Below are 19184 nucleotides of genomic sequence, written 5' to 3'. Positions count from 1 at the left end.
TAGCATAACATACATAGCAGACACACAAGCATATATACTATGCTTGTGTGTCTGCTATGTATGTTATGCTAAGCATATATACTACATGTATACTCTGTTATTTGATATTATAGAAGTATAGTCCTTGACAACAGAATCTTAACCCTTTAACCTTTTGACCGCCATAAGTCACCTATATATACTTGACAAGGGCTCGCGAGTCCTGTGCGCCAACGACGTCTATAGGCGACAAAAAACCCGGACCACAAAAATATTCAATAAAATTATTTAAAAAATATTTCTAGTATTTTTAATTCAACATTTCTGAAAATAGACTATCCCTGCAACATTTGAGTATAAAAAACGTCTTTTAGAGCTACACGTACTGAGAAACATTGAAATAAAAACATGCATTCTTATTCCACGTAAATGATATGTCCGAACGCCGAAGTCGTCTATAGTTGACCGCTAGGGATGTGACGCAAGAGGTATAAATAATAAATAAATATTTATAATATATACACACCGTCATCTGTTCCTAAAGTAAGCAACTTAATGCTTGTTATAGATAACAGCCGACTGGTATAGCTAATTTTTTTTGATAAACTTACATATAAATAATACATATATAAATAAATATATATTACACCCAGACTCGGGGTGGGAATCGAACCCACAATCCCCGGAGCAGAAAGCAGGGTCACTACAAACTGCGCCAACGGGCTAGTCAAAATAATATAGATGTTTTTTTAAGCTATTCAAAATTGAACTCAAACGTGTTATATTTTCTATAAATAATTTGATATTTGAATAAAATAAAATGTACAAAACATAAAACTATCAGCTAACTCATAAATAGAAAATGAATAAAAAGATTAAATCAACTAAAATCGATCAAATTGCCATAATAAAACTGATATCGCAAATCTGGCGCAACACTAGCGTTTCACTATTAATTCGTTTACTACACGCTGTGGTGACGTCATAAGCGAATAGTGAGAAAAGTAGTGAAGTGCAACATGAACGATACCTTAGAACATCGTCGCATTTTGGAATGCGTCGCATCGATAATTTTAATAATTTACAATTACAAATAAATAGTTTTTTTTTCATTTTTTTATGAGCGAAGATTACGATTTTCTATCTTATTCTCAAAATCATCTGGCAGCATCAACATCATCTCTAACTCTCATAAAAGCTTTTCTTCTGTGCTTAAGTTAACCTTTTTAAACGGTTTTATTTAGCTCACCCCGTTTGTTTTATTTTTTTATTATTATTTATTCTTGGGTCAAATTTAGTAATTCAAATTTCATCCTCTTCCTGTCAACCGATTAATCTGAAATTTTGTATACACTTTGGATTTTGGTGACAATACAATTATGTTTATTCATTATCATTATAAATTCAAGATGGCCGCCGCTACAAAATGGCGGATAATTTATGTTTTATTAATCCCATCAATATGGGTATCAAATGAAAGGGCTCAACAAGCAGAATACAATATACTATAAAAAATTGAAATCCAAGATGGCGGCCGCTACAAAATGGCGGATAACGTAGGTTTTATCAATCCCATCAATATGGGTATCAAATGAAAGGGCTCAACAAGCAGAATACAATATACTATAAAAAATTGAAATACAAGATGGCGGCCGCTACAAAATGGCGGATAACGTAGGTTTTATCGATCCCATCAATATGGGTATCAAATGAAAGTGCTCAACCAGTATAATCAATGTACTTTATAAAATTAAAATCCAAGATGGCGGCCTCTACAAAATGGCGGATAACTTAGGTTTTATCAATCCCATCAACATGGGTATCAAATGAAAGGTCTCAACAAGTAGAATACAATTTACTATGCAAAATTGAAATCTAAGCTGGCCGCCGCTACCAAATGTCTGATAACAATTTTTTATCAATCCCACCAATATGGGTATCAAATAAAAGGGCTTGACAAGAAGAATACAGTGCACTATACAACCTCAATATTTAAGATGGGCCTTGCAATAATGAAGCACTAAATGAATTAAACAGAATGCGAAATAAAAACTAAAAACTAGAAAATAAAAATAGGTAAAAAAACTTTTTAAGTTAAACGGTTTTATGTTAAACATACATTGCAATGTTTAAGATAAATGTACTAAAAACCAAAAAATAATAAAATAGATACAGTCGTGGGAATTATAAACATATGACTAGACTAAAATAAAACCGTGGGGCACGTCAATTGTCTACAATCGTTGATTAAAATGTTTGTTTTGTAATGTTACACTATAATTAGGCAGGTGTTCAACCGACAAAGATGGACGTGTGATAAGTAGGGCTAGAATGTGGAAACAAGCTAGCAAGCTCGATTATAAGCGAGTTTTAGGGTTTCATAGTGGTGAGCGAGTAGTACTTTTATCATATGTTTTGTCGATTAAAGACAAACTACGAGCAGTGAAACGATTCCTCGCCAGCCAGCAGTGTGAACGTCCAACGATAAACTAGTTGAAACATCTCATTTATTTACATGGAGTGTATAACTATTGGAATTTCCATGAGCAAGAAAATAGTAAGTAATTTCCTCACCGTCTGCGGGCCAACTGCCTATTTTAACGACGAATTAAACGATTCTTCTATCGCACATTAAGTCGATAATTTGTAGACAATTGACGTGCCCCACGGTTTTATTTTAGTCTAGTCTATGCATATGTTTATAATTCCCACGACTGTATCTATTTTATTATTTTTTGGTTTTTAGTACATTTATCTTAAACATTGCAATGTATGTTTAACATAAAACCGTTTAACTTAAAAAGTTTTTTTACCTATTTTTATTTTGTCGTGAAATCAAATGGCGGGATCTATTACTCGGTACTGTTTTAGTACTATTTGCTACCTGAGCGAAAAAAAGTACTTCAGAAGTTGATCAGATGAAGCAAATTAATATAATCGGTGCGGTCGGTGCCAGCATTAGTTTAAAAGAAATATTTATATGCGTTAAATATTAAGGCTGGCACCCACACCTCTCAATAAATAGTAGGCATATTTAGGTAAGTACTTTAGAGTTTTTTAAATATTAAACTTTTATTACTCCCTTTTTAGGTATTAATTATCTAATAAGAAAAAAAATTATGTGGTGTCATGGGACCAGGTAGGAATGAAGTTCCTTCGGATAGCATAGAAGCAACACAATTTGAAAAAAAAATTTGTTGAATTTTATATATATTTTCGAGTTCTTGATTTTTTTTTTTTAAATTTTGTTTTTTGTTTTTTAATTATATACATAAAAGTATTTGGGAAATTTAGTATTTTAGAAAATAACAAATACCGTAAAATAAAGTAATTGTGTTTGCTCGCAAACGAACAAAAACCGACTTCAATTACATCGAAGATTAATACAACGTAGATCGACGAAAAAATAGTCAAGTAACTACGCGTTATCAAAGATTACTCAAAAAGTAGTTATCAGATCTCGATAAAATTTAAATGTGACCACATGACAAACATCGGCTTTCGATTAAATAAAAAATTACCAAAATCGGTATACCTAGTAAAAAGTTATGATTAATTGAAATAGTATTTTATTTTGTTTCTTGATATTGTAAACCTGAATTGTAACACTAATTAAAAGGTTGAATAGATAAACTTTCGAAAAAAAAATGTATTTTAGGCTAAAACATCATAACACGTTTAGAAATTGAATATATAATACACAGGGTGTTGTGTCGGATAAATCCGACTTAGGCGGAATAAGTCCGAAATTTTTTGTCAGATAAATCCGACTTAGGGAGTGAAAGGGTTAATAATGTTCAAACTTATAATTTCAAATTATTATGGTCGAATTTCGACCACCGGGCGTACACCACTAGTAGATATAATAAAATATTTTATTTCTATAAACTGCATCAGTGCAGTTTAACTCCTACCCTTTACTTTTATAGGAAAGAATGAATGCTTAAAGTACGTTTTCTTAACCCTCCGTTGGTCGTGTGTGGTCTTTGAAAGCCCAGATGTTACAGAAATGTAAAATGTTAACATTTAAAACCATCTCAGCGATTCAATATTTTGGGTACCCGCCTAATTTGGATTATACTTGCTGCGTATGCCCATTAACTTCAGTTCGTGTGTAAGTGGCGTAAGATACAAACGTGTTTTGTGCGTACGGGCTTTGAAAGACCCCACGCGACCAACCGCGTAAACAAAAAATGCGCGACTGACCGAAGGTTAATATAATAAAACCTAAAACTAAACCAGGTTTTTTAAGTGCGGAATGAATATAGAAGTAATATTTAGTGAAGAATTTATTTTTGTTATAACTTTTTAAAATCAAGACATCAGTGATGTCTTGAGTGCACTAAATTATATAAAATAAGTTGCACAATTCTAATCAGACATTTCTGCTAGCAGACTAAAATAACAATAATTGTTATGTTATTAATAAAAATAATATCTTTATAATGCATTCAGATTATGACCTTACCAAAAAATTATACACACGATATTGAGAGAACTTTATAAAAAAATAAACTTCACTATAATTATATCGAAAGTATAAATTAAACCGTAAGATCACAATACTAAAAATAAACAGAAATTATTTACTGTCGACAAATAAAAGTAAGTTGAGAACAACTCATACTGTCAATACACTAACATACTAGAAGTTGTGCAACAGAAATGCACTTTTATAAATATCATATTAAACAAAGCTGTATTATTTAAATTTTACCATAAAGCAAAACAACTCAATATCAGATGAAAAAGATCTTAAAAAATATCAGGTTCCCGCATAAAAATTTAAATATAAAAGATAATAATAATCTGCACTGTTGTGTTTTAGGGCCGAGCCTTAGGGCCTATTTCATCGGTTGTGGATAAAGTTTAACCTGCAGATAAGTTACATATAACAACAGAGGAGGAAAAATAGACCATTACGACCTTTTTCGCCTTAAATAATAAACTAAAATTTTTAGATCCTTATTTGCGAATGCAAATATCTCATAAATGTAGATGAATTTGATGACAAAAAATAATTATATATCAAATGGATACCATCATCCGTCAATTAGGGTTCCAAGACCGGTGAAACAGGCTCTTATTGTCGGACAATTTTTATGTTTATTTTAAAAAAAAGGACTCCCGCATATTTTTAAGATTCGATATTGTGACAAGCTTATCGAAGGTGAGTCCTTCCTCCTTTTAGCAAGGGCGACGGTCTGGTCCGCGTCTGCGAGGAGCCGATTTTAGAATATTATCGACGCGAAGAATAACTTCAGCAGCCTCCGCAGCTGACAGTAATACTTGACGTTTGACGACGTAAGATTCGGTGATGCCTAGCTTCTTCATGTCTCCGATGCGGCCGTTTTCCATATCTACGAGTTAATAGATAAATCTCGTAAATATTTATTTCGAAATTTTACAATACTATACATATTTACAATTCACAATTTATGAACTATATACAGGTAGTTGAATTGCTACTGATAAATGATATACATAATACTATTACCATATAATATGATTTAATAATAATATATAATTAATAATATTATAATATTAATAATAATAATATAATGATATTAATAATGCTTCGAAAACATAATAGTACTTTTTACCAGCTAAATCAATTTTTTTTTTTATTATTAACTGATTATGTCAGGTAGGTGACCAAAGATTGAACAAATTTGGACAAAAACTGTTACCAATATGAATTTATGAAAAACAAAAATATCCCCAGACCTAAGTCTGAGGCCTAGGCCCCAAGGGCCTGGGTCGGAACGTCCGCCTAGGCCTACCCCTTCCAACCCTTCCATTCACACTCGCCTTATACACTTTTTTCGTTAATCGTTCTTCGCTTATTCTCTCGACATGACCAAACCATCTGAGCATACCTTTTTCAATTTTTATCGCTACATTTCTTTCAGACCACAACGTTTATTTATCTCACTATTTCTTATCTTGTCACTCAGTTTAACTCCTATCACACTTCTTAACGCTCTCATCTCAACTGCATTTATTCTGCTTTCATGTTTATTCTGCCATACCCAACTTTTATTTCCGTACATGAGTGTCGGAACCAACACCCCCTCATGCACAGCCAAACGAGCTTTGTTAGACACCTTCCGACTGCTCATAAAGAAGTGCAAAGCTCCATTAACCCTGTTTCCCGCATTCACTCTTCTTTCAATATCACTCTTAGACTTTCCATCTCTTGTAAACTTTGAACCCTCATACACACTCATTCACCTGTTCAATTTGTTCATCTCCAATCACGATATTGCAGTCTATCACTGCCTCATCTCTTTCAAACACCATCACTTTCGCGTTCTTTATATTCATCTTCATTCCCTTTCTTGCAAAAGCTCCACTCATAGCAGTTACCATCTCCCGCAACTCCTCGGCCGAAGACGCAAGTAGTACTTGGTCATCAGCAGAGACATTTGACGAGTAACTCATTCATTCTCAACCCACTTTCATTCTCTTTTAAATATGTCAAATAATTAACAGATTAAACAGCCACGGTGACGCAACACATCCCTGTCTAACACCTTTTTCGATATTAAACCGTTCAGTATATGCCCTGTTTATCCTTACACAAGCATATTATCCCTATAAAGAGATTGCAATGCTCGTATGAGGATACTGCTCACACCATTCACGGACAATACTGACCATAATTCATTCCTCATCACTCTCATAGGCCTTTTCTAAATCTACGAACGCGTAATAGACTTTTTTGTTTTTAGCCAAACACTTTTCGGCTATGCACCGCAAAGACAAGACCGGATCCGTACATCCCATTCCCTCTCTAAATCCCGCTTGTGCATCCCATACTTTTTCGTCTGTTTCATTCACAACCCTTTCAATCAACACTTTTGCATACAATTTACCGACGACGGTGAGGAGGTTAATGCTCTGTCCAGCCTTCAACATTTCGACGGCAATCCCGTAGCCTGCATCCTTACCTAATCTCATACTTTTCAACGCTTTCACTATTTCATCCATGCTTATCTCACTTTCATCAACGTTTATATTCGCTTCAATGGAAGGTGCCGTATGTTGTACCTGCACTTCCTCTCTTTCAAACAAACGTTCAAAATACTCTTTCCATCTCTTTATCACACATTCTTCTCTTTTTATAATGCTGCCTTGACTCTTGATTGTACTCAGCTCCGAGGAAGAAGTTTTTTCTCTGGTTGTTTTGATAGATTTCCAGAAAAACTTGATGTTTGACTGAAATTGACTGATGTTTGAATTAAAGTCCCCTAACATCACGATTTGTTCATTTTGTCCGCACTTATTCAAGACCTCTCTCATGCTATCCCAAAATTCCTCTCTCTCTCTCTTGTTTTGCTTTTAATGACCCACCTCCGCGCAGCTCCGTCGGTGCATAGACCCAAAGGATAAACAAGCGAGTGAGTCCGACTTTTAACCTGATCCAGAGGAGTGATCGGAGCGGAGGGCGGGTGACCTCCAACGCATCCTTGTGATGTTTCGTGACCCCCCCGTCCATACGTCACGTATTATGGGACAACCCCTAACGTAGGCAGTAGTGAACTCACCAAGCCCCATGGTGTTCTCCCCCTGCGCGTGGCTGGCCCGCAGGCGCGCGATGAGCTCGGCGCTGTCGTAGCCCGCGTTGTCAGCGACGGCGGAGGGCAGGCGGCGCAGGGCGACCGCAAAAGCCTCCACGGCGGCCGCTTCCTTGCCAGGCGTGCGGGCCGCCGCGCGGGATACCGCCTCCGCCATTAACATCTCACTTGCCCCTGGGATGGAGACACTGAGATGGATCACTTTTTTTACACGCTAATACACTAAAACACACTATATTTTTATTTATTCAAAATATTTTTTTATTTCCCTTACTTTGATTGAATATAAAAAAAAGCACCCACGATTTGGGTGTGGACACAACCCAAGGTTTTTTTTTTAATAAAGCATACAACTGTCGAGAGAATAGGATATAAACTCATAACATCTTTTAGGTTCAGTAGCTAAAAGATAAATTGTATCTCCTAATACTATATTATCAGAACGTTTAGATATCCATTTGCTTAATTTATAAACAACTATTTATTTTACTTACCACCACCATATACAACTTTCGGTTCTTTAACAGTAGCAGCAAGGACACACAGGGCATCGTGCAGCGAACGTTCAGCCTCGTCAATAACCTGCTGTGTCGCACCACGGATAACTATTGTGCACGCTGAGCCCAACTCCACTCCAGAGAAGCGAATCAAGCATTCGTCACCAATAAGTACCTGTCAAAACAAATTTATTTTTACTTTTTTGCTAATTCTTTCTTCCTATTTAGTACAGAACAACCGCTCTGGTATAGTGGTGCAAGTAGTCGCCTAAAACACCGAGGGTTTGCGGGTTCGAATCCCACTCGGTATGGATATTTGTATTTGTATAAATATTCCTTTCCGGTTTGGATGTCTGTCCTTGTGGGTCACCCCACCGTGCCTCAGAGAGCATGTTAAGCCGTCGGTCCCAGTTGTTATTATAAATACCTGATAGCAATTGTTACTCATAGTAGGGAACCTAACCTAACCTAACCCGCAGTGGAGCAGCATGGTGGATTAAGCTCCAATCCTTCTCCTACGATGAGGCCTACGCCCAGCAATGGCTGGCTGAATGCTATACCTAAAGAGGCCACTTTTTTTGTGTTCCATTTTAATCGTGCAATCGGCTTGATGAGCAGTAGTAAATACGGTATCAATTTATCTTGTGCAGAGTGCCTATCGAAGTTCAGCACTTTAATGTGTTACAGCCGATCTGGTTGATCGGCCATCTTAATTGTCAAATATGTAGTTGTTGTGAGAAGAACTGGCTTTCGACAAACAAAGTATTTTTTACAAGTTGTTTCATTTCAGTTTTCGTCGTTAAGGTCATTAAGACAGCATTTATAACATACCTGTTCAATAACTTTGCAGTGACCGAGTTTTACTTTATCAGGTGAATCAAAAGTAGACACAATTTCTCCTCCAGTCACAAGAGCTAGACGTTCAATACCGTCAAAGTCTGCATGTTCAATAGCCATTACACCGGCATCAGCAAACAGTTGTTCAGGGTAATTGTAAATAAGTTGCCTAGAAACAAGGAAAGCATAATCTTTATATATATTTTTATTATAGGTGTGTTATTTTACTTTCATTTTAACCAAAAATTTATAATTTTTTTTAAGAGTTATGAAGATAGACTAAAATTACACTGTGATAATTAGTTTTCTTGATTTCAATTACAATATAAACAAAGTAATTTAATAAGCAATACCTTATACTACATATGAAAAAAAACATACATATGAAAAAAAAATTACTCTTATTTGCAAAAAAGGTTTATTTTTGTAAAACTTGACCGGATCTCATAATTTTTTATTATGATCTCCAAACAAGATACGATTTTTAAGTAGATATATTGTTACGAACACTCGAAGAAACTAGCGCCATCTAGCGGCAACCATTGAAACCACACAAAGACAGAGACCGCATGAAACTCTCTACTCAATACTAGATGGCGTTAGAGGAACTACTGTGGAACTTTGTAGAAGTATAGTCTCGAAAACCGGGCACATGCGCGAACTTTCCAGAATGGTCTGGGCCTCGTGTCGGCCGATATAAATAGCCGCAGGGAGGCGAGCGAGTGCAGTTCAGTTTGAGCGATCTTCGAGGCGACTTCAAGAGTGAAAACTAGTGATCAAGAGTGGTACCAGCGAAACCTACGACATTGGCTACGACTGAGGACATTGTGAGTGCTTAGTGTTTGAACTTAGTGCTTAGTGTTTGAACCTAGTGCTTTGTGTTGGACCTAGTGCTAGTGAATAAAGTCTTGAAAAGAGTCAGCAGGTCTTTCTCTCCAAATCCTTCGAACCCTAACACGTAACAACTGGTGTCGGAAGTGAGATTTGGAGATGCCATTGACTCCGAGAGAAGACTCCAAGGACTTCAAGGGCGTCAGGACAAGGGCACAACGAGCTGCGGAGCCCACACCTACTAGGGACCAAGCTCCGCCTACCACGGACCAAGCCCCGCCCACTGACCCCGCCTATCATGCCCCGCCCACTGACCACGCCCCCCAGGCACCGCCCACTCAGGCTCAGGCCCCGCCCACTCGGGCTCAGGCCCCGCCCACACGGACGCAGGCCCCGCCTACTCAGGCTCAGGCCCCGCCCACTTTGTCTCAAGCCCCGCCCACTGGATCCGCCCACCTTACCACGTCCACCAGTGACCCCGTAGCTTCTACAGACTCTCAAGTGGCTCTTCAGTTAGGAAGTTTAATTAAATTAATGGAGCAACAAAAGGCTGAAATTCGTAGTGCTTTGCAAGAATCACAAGAGCAAACAAGTTTCAAATTGCAAGAATCAAAAGAGCTCCAAGAAAAAACGCTTTGGGCTGTAAAAGATGTTAGTGACGCGGTGACTAAACTTCGAAAAGATGTCGACGTAGTGGAAGAACGAGTTACCGGGTTAGGATTGGATGTTGAAAATGTGAAAACCGGCCTCACTGAATTACAGAAGAAAGTAGTGCGCCTTGAAACCATGGGAGCCACGATGTCTAGTGGAAGTACCGGAGTGGCGCAAGGACCGAGAGTGAAAGTGCCTCCATACGACGGTACTACTCCGTGGAACGCTTATCGTCAACAATTCCAGACGGTTGCTACTGCCAACGGATGGACGGCAGAGCAATGCCTGACCGCTCTCACTGTTGCGCTCAGAGGGCAAGCTTTGTCGGTTCTGGAAGCACTGCCACATACAGGAAACGGGTTCCACGGCTTGATGGAGGCACTTGAATCCCGATACGGGGAGCGACACCTGGAACACGTGTTCCGTGCCCAACTGCGTGACAGAGTCCAACGCTCAGGAGAAGGACTACAACAATGGGCGTTGGAAATTGAAAAACTCGTCAGGAAGGCACACCCAGGAGCCGACACCAAGATGGTAGACACGAATATTGTTCAAGCATTTGTCGACGGAATCAAAGACCTGGAGGTCAGAGCTGCAGTGAGGCTTCGACACCATACCTCGTTAAAGGAAGCATTGGCGCATGCTTTGGAGGTAGAGGCTGTTCGCCATGACATACGGCAGACCCATAAGATCCGCGAGGTCTCTGAGGAAGTTAAGGAGGTCAAGGCTCCTACGAAGAAAAGCTATGGAGTCATGTGCTACAAGTGCGGCGAAAGGGGCCATCTTCAGCTCAACTGCCCGCAGAAGGAGACCCAGATAGCAAGGATGAAAAGGATCGAGGAACAAATAGAGGAGCTGAAGAAACAAGGGGCTTCGTCCCCTGTCCGGGAGCAGGGAAACGAATAAAAGCCAGGACTAAGGGGCGAGTACTGGCTGACGCGGAGGAAGCCCCAATAACTGTTATCTCCCAGGCATGCAGCGGGAATAGTCTTGCGATTCAGGGGACTATTAACGGGACGGATTGCAAAATGACTCTAGACACAGGAGCCTCTAGAACAATAGTGAACCCAAAGCTGGTAAAAGCCGCAAGGGGACACAAGAGGAGAATTAACTGTCGGCTTCTTACGGCCTCCGGTCAGCCAATACCCGTCCTGGGAGAAATGTCAGTTATGATGTATGTAGGGGGGTCCTCATACTCTCATAACGTTATCGTGGCTGAGATTATGGATGATTGCATCTTGGGTTTGGATTTTATGAAGAAACACAACTGCAGAATTAATGTCACTGACGGAGTTTTCAAGTGTGGTGAAGATGAAATCTTCATTCTTGGTGGTGCTTGCGGGAAAGTTGCATGTGTGAAGAAAGTCATTATACCTGGAAGAGCGGAAGCTCGGGTGTTGGTGAAACTAACGACAACTGGAAAGAAAAAGTCAAACAGATGCGTGTTGATCGAAGACACACCTACCAAGATATCGGCGCAAAAACTGATGACGGCGAGAACCCTTGTTAGTGGAAGCAGTAACGCTGTGGTCAAGGTTTTGAACCTTGATGATCGCGAGATTTGCTTGAACAAAGGTGACGTCATTGGAAAATGTGAAGAAGTTGTCTGGATGAAAAAGTGTAGTTCGATGTCAGGCGCAGACTTGGCAAAGAGCAACAACTACGAATTAGTGACTGAGCTACTCGAAGACTGCAAGAGTAATCTTACTTATTCGCAGAGCATGAAAGCCAAGAAGTTTTTACAGCGCTACGCGAATATCTTCTCCAGTCACGAAGGCGACCTTGGAAGAACGTCGGTGGTCCAGCACAGGATAGATACCGGAAGCGAGAGACCAATTCGTCAACGAGCAAGACGGATACCAATCGCAAAGGAAAAAGAAGTTGAAGGCCTTTTGGAGGACATGAGAAGGAATAAGATTATTGAACCGTCTGCAAGTCCGTGGTGCTCACCTGTTGTATTAGTGAAAAAGAAAGATGGTAGCACGAGATTTTGTGTGGACTATAGGCGTCTCAATGATGTCTCTAAGAAGGACAGTTACCCGTTACCTCGAATCGACGACACTTTGGATACCTTGAGTGGCATGAAATGGTTCTCAACCCTAGATCTAAAATCTGGATACTGGCAGGTGGAAATTCATCCGAAAGACAAGGAGAAGACAGCTTTCTCAACAGGTAAAGGTTTATGGCAATTTAAAGTCATGCCCTTTGGATTGTGCAACGCACCTGCCACATTCGAGCGACTCATGGAGTGTGTACTGGCAGGCTTAGTTGGAGAGGCTTGCTTAGTCTACTTAGACGACGTCATCATCGTCGGCCGTGACTTCGAGGACCATTTGCAAAACCTGGAGCGAGTTTTCGCTAAAATAGAGGGGGCCAAATTAAAGTTGAACCCGAAAAAGTGTCGTTTATTCAGGAATAAGGTCAGTTATCTCGGCCATGTCATCTCCAGTGATGGAATCCAGACAGACCCGGAGAAACTGGAAGCAGTCCAAAAATGGCCTACCCCTAAGGACAAAACCGAAGTGCGGGCATTCCTCGGACTGTGCTCATACTACAGGCGTTTTGTTAAGGGATTCTCAGAGATAGCCAGGCCATTACATCGGCTGACAGAAGATAAACGACAATTTAGTTGGGATGGGACTTGTGAAGATTCTTTTCAGAAACTGAAAAAACATCTGTGTGAAACACCAATCCTGGGATATCCACAAACCGAAGGTCGATTTATAGTCGACACGGATGCAAGCAACACGGCCATTGGAGGGGTGTTATCTCAAAAACAGGGTGAAAGAGAAGTAGTTATTGCATATTTCAGCAAATCTTTATCCAAGCCAGAGAGAAACTACTGTGTGACAAGAAGAGAACTCTTGGCTGTTGTAAAGACGCTACAACATTTCAACAAGTATCTCATCGGCAGACAGTTTTTACTGCGAACTGATCACGCAGCCTTGAAGTGGCTACTGCAATTCAAGAACCCAGAAGGTCAAGTAGCTCGATGGATTGAGCAGCTTCAGGAGTACGACTTCAAGGTGGAACACCGCAGCGGAAAGATGCATGGGAATGCCGATTCACTCTCACGAAGGCCGTGTTCGGAAGACTGCAAACACTGTGTTAAGCAAGAATCTAATGAAGTAACATTAAAGCTAACAAGAACAAGTCCTTTGGGTATCTGGGAGAGTGATGCTATGAGGGAAGCTCAAGAAAGAGATGACGACCTTCGGCACATCATCACATGGAAGAAACAGGGTAACGTAAAACCAATCTGGAGTGAGGTTGCACCCACTGGCGCTGTCACTAAGGCGTACTGGGCTCAATGGGACAGTCTGATACTTCAAAACGGAATACTCTACCGGAAATGGGAGAAGACTAACGGCAGAGAGTTCCACCTTCAGATAATCGTCCCAAGAACGAGAGTACCAGATGTTCTCCGTGAAATACATGATGGCGTATCAGGAGGTCATCTAGGTGTCAAGAGGACCTTAACAAAAGTGCGAGAACGATTCTACTGGTTGCATTGTCGAGATGATGTACAGGATTGGTGCCGCAAATGTACTACTTGCGCTGCTGTAAAAGGACCACAGACCAGGAGCCGTGGGAATCTGCGATTGTATAACGTCGGTGCACCGTGGGAACGAATTGCAGTTGACGTAGCGGGGCCATTTCCTGTAACGGAATCGGGAAACAAGTACTTTATGGTCGTCATGGACTACTTCACCAAATGGCCCGAAGTGTTCGCCATACCAAACCAAGAAGCTACAACAGTCGCTTCTAAGTTAGTCGAAGAAGTGATATGTCGCTTTGGCGTGCCTCTAGAAATCCATTCCGATCAGGGCAGGAACTTCGAATCGCAAGTATTCCAGGAAGTATGCAGAATTTTGGGCATGCATAAGACGAGGACCACCGCGTACCATCCACAGTCTGATGGAATGGTTGAGAGATTTAACCAGACCCTTGAGAGGCATTTGGCGAAATTGGTAGACGACAAACAAAAAGATTGGGACAAGTATATACCGCTCTTCCTTCTGTCGTACCGAACCGCCGAGCATGAGAGCATAAAAGCTACCCCGGCGTATGTCAATTACGGTAGAGAATTACGAATACCAGTAGACCTATTGACTGGAGGGTCACCGGAGGAATCAAATACCGTACAAGACTATGTCAGCGATTTAAAGGAAAAAATGCGCTATATACACGCCTTGGTTCGGGAAAATGGTTTACAGTCAAGTGAGAACATGAAAACCCGATACGACCGGAAATCGAACACGAGCGGCTTCAAGGAAGGGTCACTGGTGTGGCTGCATAACCCAACCCGCCGGAAAGGGAAATCTCCAAAGTTACAGACCAAGTGGGACGGTCCATACAAAGTGGTTACCCGACTGAATGATGTGACTTACAGGATTCAAAAGCAACCAAGAGGGGCATTCAAAGTGGTACACCTAGACCGTTTGGCGCGTTACCATGGCAGTAACAACGATGCTCGGGACGAGCATCTCTAAGAGGGGAGTAGTGTTACGAACACTCGAAGAAACTAGCGCCATCTAGCGGCAACCATTGAAACCACACAAAGACAGAGACCGCATGAAACTCTCTACTCAATACTAGATGGCGTTAGAGGAACTACTGTGGAACTTTGTAGAAGTATAGTCTCGAAAACCGGGCACATGCGCGAACTTTCCAGAATGGTCTGGGCCTCGTGTCGGCCGATATAAATAGCCGCAGGGAGGCGAGCGAGTGCAGTTCAGTTTGAGCGATCTTCGAGGCGACTTCAAGAGTGAAAACTAGTGATCAAGAGTGGTACCAGCGAAACCTACGACATTGGCTACGACTGAGGACATTGTGAGTGCTTAGTGTTTGAACTTAGTGCTTAGTGTTTGAACCTAGTGCTTTGTGTTGGACCTAGTGCTAGTGAATAAAGTCTTGAAAAGAGTCAGCAGGTCTTTCTCTCCAAATCCTTCGAACCCTAACACGTAACAATATTAAGTACATTGAGGAAGAGCACAGCAAGATATATACTGCTCAAATCTGGAGCAGTTCGACTGGGGAAGTACCTTAACCTTACAGAAACCATAGCTAAATAATACTGCTCTCAAGTAGTGATATGTTCCTGTAGTGGGTAATGTAGTTCCTGTAGTGGGTAATGTAGAGACCCTGGGAATGGTCGGGGTAGGGCTGGAAATATATTTTTGATGCTTTTAGTGTTATGGGTGTCTATAGGTTGGGCCGTATGCTTATTTAACAATCTAGTTACATAAGACAAAACTTAACTTACCTATTAATGAACACATTGCATTTATGAGCAAGGATTTTATTAACTTTGTCCTTCATTTTTTCTTTTTCTGCAACTTCTAATTCTGCAATTTTGGCCATTGAGTCTACTTTGATTGTTGAACCAAAAACTTTTATTTTATCAGTATCCATAGGAGTGTTTGCTATTAAAATGTTAGCATTCTCGACACGTTTTGGTTGATGAACACCGACCTATAAAATATTGGAAAAAAAATTTATTAAACTCATAAATGTAGGTAAAATGTTTTTTTTTTTTTTTTTTTTTAATTACTTTATACTGTGATCCTACAAAAACGTGCAAGGCTTAATAACATTTTTTTATGACTTATTAAAAGAAAAAAAGAAAAAACAACTTGCAACAAACACACAATAGGCGTGCTTCAGACCAGAACATTTTCTAAAGAAAAACTGAATGATTCCTAACTCTGTGTAAGTGATTATCAAAAAGGTAAGAGACCATCCATAAAATATGTCACACCAAATTTTATAATTGGACCCCCCACCCCACCTCTTTATTACGCAGTCACACTTTCAGAAACCCTGTAACAATTGTTACGTCACAATAGGAAGAACCTTCCACCAGAAATGATTTCATGGTTAAAAATAGCACATTAATTTTCAGTCATATTTTGACATGCTAACCAAAGACACTTCCCCCCTGTGTGACAATATTAAACCATTAAGGAATAGCTCGTAAGTTAATTTTGTAAATTTAGATTTAGTTTTATAGTCATAAGGGTAACTGTAAAAATATAATTTAAATAACTAACTGTAGAAAATGTACCAGATTAAATAATAAAATAAAATATATTAGCTCCCTCCCCGCTCCACTTAGCTTAGCGCTACACACTGTAAATAGGCTTGCTTTTTGTACTTGTGGGTAATAACCCAAAATGAATGAATGTGAATGGATGAAAGACGAAATTGGTATGCGGAATGATAGTGTAACGGACTAAAAGCGTGATGTATGGTAAAAGAGGACTAGATTTAAAGTTTAATATTTCTTTTTTTTTTACACAAAACTGAAATAGAATAAACTAAGTAGAAATGATAATTTAATTTGATGAGGGAAAATACCCCACAATGAATGAATGCGGATGGATAAAAGAAGAAATTGGAATGCGGAATGACAGTGCAATGGATTAAAAGCGAGAGGTATGATAAAAGAGACCTAGATGTAAATTATACCTATTGTAAATAAGGACTCCGAAACATAAAACTCGGAGGCGTAGGAAAAAAAAAAAAAAAAAAAAAATTAAACCATTGAAGTAATGTTTCACTACTTGATGATGATTACAGCTGTCAATTTTAGTACAAATCTGATCCTTATTTCTTTTATATAATTGCTATAAATAATATATTTACCTTTTTATTTAATAGGAAACCTTCATCTAAGAAAGACTCTTCTAGAAGACCTCCAGAGATTTTTATTATCTGTATAGCTTTAAGGTTTCCTGAACCCTTTAGTCTAAGAACAGCATCTACAGCTAACTTTGTAAAATGCCTGGAAGGTAAATTAATTTATTCATATTAGTCATCATTATACATGTATTTTTTACAAATTTCAAAATGCTAGATTTTAGAGAATACCTCAAAAAATGAACAAAACTTCTTACAAGAAACTTCAATATTAGATCTACAGGAAAACTGAATTTATAATATTACTCAAATAATACCATAATACATTAAAGATAACAACACTTAGAGAGATGATGACACAAGATGACAATAATTAGTTGTTTTATATTTAACTTTTTCAATCATTTATTTTAGCAGATAATAAAGTTAACTGGTAGAAAATGCAATTTACATTAGGTAAATATTTTATTTGTGTTTTATAATAAATACCTTTAAGATTATTGGCCTTATTTTATAATTTAAATAAATGTAATTAAGTAAAAGAGTATTTTTATCTTATTTTGAATGCTTTTTAGACTTCAATTTTTAACCGACTTCAAAAAAAAGGAGGTTACTCAATTTGACTATATATATATATATATATATTTTTTTCTTGTTTTTTTTGTCTATCGTCGTTTATGAACCGATTTTGATAATTCTTTTTTTGTTGAAAAAGGGATATCCCTAGTGTGGTACCACGATAAGGAAACCAGGATGTGATGATGGAAAACTAGGATCTGATGATGGGATCCCAGAGAATTTGAGGGAAACTCAAAAATCCGCATAACTTTTTACTGCGTGTACCGATTTTGGCGATTTTTAAGTTGAACGAAAGCTGATGTTTATCATGTAGCCACATTTAAATTTCATTGAGATCTCGTTACAACTTTTGGGCTAATTGGCTTTGATCGGCGTATTTACTTAACTATTTTTTCATCTACCTACATTGTAGTACTTGTCGATATAATTGAAGTCAGATTTTTTTCATTTGGTTGCAAAAAAAAATATTTGATGTCATCTTGTTATGATTCTGTATGATGATTGTAGTATTTAAGGAAAAAAATTAATAATTATGAAACACAAATGACTCACTCCTTGTGATTTGATAGGATCTTTGAACTTAACGTAGTTCTTGCAATGTTTTCCAAATCAGATCTCAGTGCGGCATCATTCATGTTTTTCGCATGATCAAAACTAGCTTCAGCCAGAGCCTGCCTGGCTGCTTCAACAGCTATACGCCAACCAACAATTATTGTCTGTGGGTGCAGTTTTTGTTCCACCAATTTCTCAGCTTCCCGCAGTAATTCTGCAGCTGTAAGCAGAAGAGTTTGATAAATAACAAGTCTTTCTTATTTTCTTGTAAAGCTTAGTAGTGTTAATTAAAATAATTTATACCTAATACTGTAACAGAAGTGGTTCCATCGCCGACCTCTTCATCCTGTACCTTTGACATATCAACCAAGATTTTTGCGGCTGGGTTATCTACGCCTACTGATTTCAAAATGGTAGCACCATCATTTGTGACTTCAACCTGTAATGTAATAAAAAAAATTATTTGCATAAAAAAGGAAATGTGTTCTGAGTGAATTTAATTGAAATCACTAATAGAAGAACTCGACAATTTAAAAGTCATACTTGTCCTGCATTTCTGCCATAGGAAATCAGAATTTTATCCATGCCTTTAGGTCCTAAGGTACTTTTCACTAAATCACCTATGGCGATCGCTCCAATGAAACTGGACATTCGAGCTACCTCGGCTTTTTCTTCTTCAGCCTCATTTTTTAATATTCTGATAGGATTAAGTGAAACCTGTGCGTAAAATATTAGAAAATTATGAAAATGTGCACACGTGCGGGAGGTAATACTTATTACACGCACAATGTATTAAAATAAATTCATTTCAAAAGTTCAAGCATACATTATACTCACCATGTTGATGGCTTTTAAGTTAATCAATTAAACTGAAATCTTTATCTAATAATAGTCTAACCAATATTATAAATATTTAGCTAAATAGGGCTTTTAATATGAAGTCGAAAGCACGAAGGATGATAAATTTCGTCAAGCCTCGATTGCCATAGATTTAAAACCATAGCATGACTGCCACAGACTTCCAATAGAATATAAT

At 38.5% G+C, this 19184-nt stretch overlaps 1 protein-coding gene across 1 annotated transcript; it reads right to left on the bottom strand.

The window, feature by feature from the left end:
• Window positions 1–4253: 4253 nt before the first annotated feature.
• On the bottom strand, window positions 4254–19157 carry LOC123670171 (T-complex protein 1 subunit beta). The gene is made up of 10 exons (XM_045603681.1): window positions 18986–19157; window positions 18692–18865; window positions 18452–18587; window positions 18149–18368; window positions 17024–17162; window positions 15642–15850; window positions 8888–9062; window positions 8054–8231; window positions 7530–7733; window positions 4254–5339 (listed from the first exon to the last, which is right to left on the bottom strand). The coding sequence occupies exons 1-10, from the start codon at window positions 18986–18988 to the stop codon at window positions 5167–5169; spliced, it is 1611 nt and encodes a 536-aa protein (XP_045459637.1). The 5' UTR covers window positions 18989–19157; the 3' UTR covers window positions 4254–5166.
• Between the last annotated feature and the right edge of the window lie 27 nt (window positions 19158–19184).

This window comes from Melitaea cinxia, chromosome 4, assembly GCF_905220565.1.
Source record: "Melitaea cinxia chromosome 4, ilMelCinx1.1, whole genome shotgun sequence".
NCBI classification, from domain to species: Eukaryota; Metazoa; Arthropoda; class Insecta; order Lepidoptera; family Nymphalidae; genus Melitaea; species Melitaea cinxia.
The sequence above is the reverse complement of the archived record's forward strand: the minus strand, read 5'-3'. Positions and strand labels throughout refer to the sequence as shown.

Coding starts and splice junctions, on each gene's coding strand:
- LOC123670171 (XM_045603681.1), bottom strand. Junction 17,163..18,148: donor ATCCTATCAAATCACAAGGA/GTGAGTCATTTG, acceptor TTTACCTTCCAG/GCATTTTACAAAGTTAGCTG. Junction 8,232..8,887: donor ACTGCAAAGTTATTGAACAG/GTATGTTATAAA, acceptor TTGTTTTGACAG/GTACTTATTGGTGACGAATG.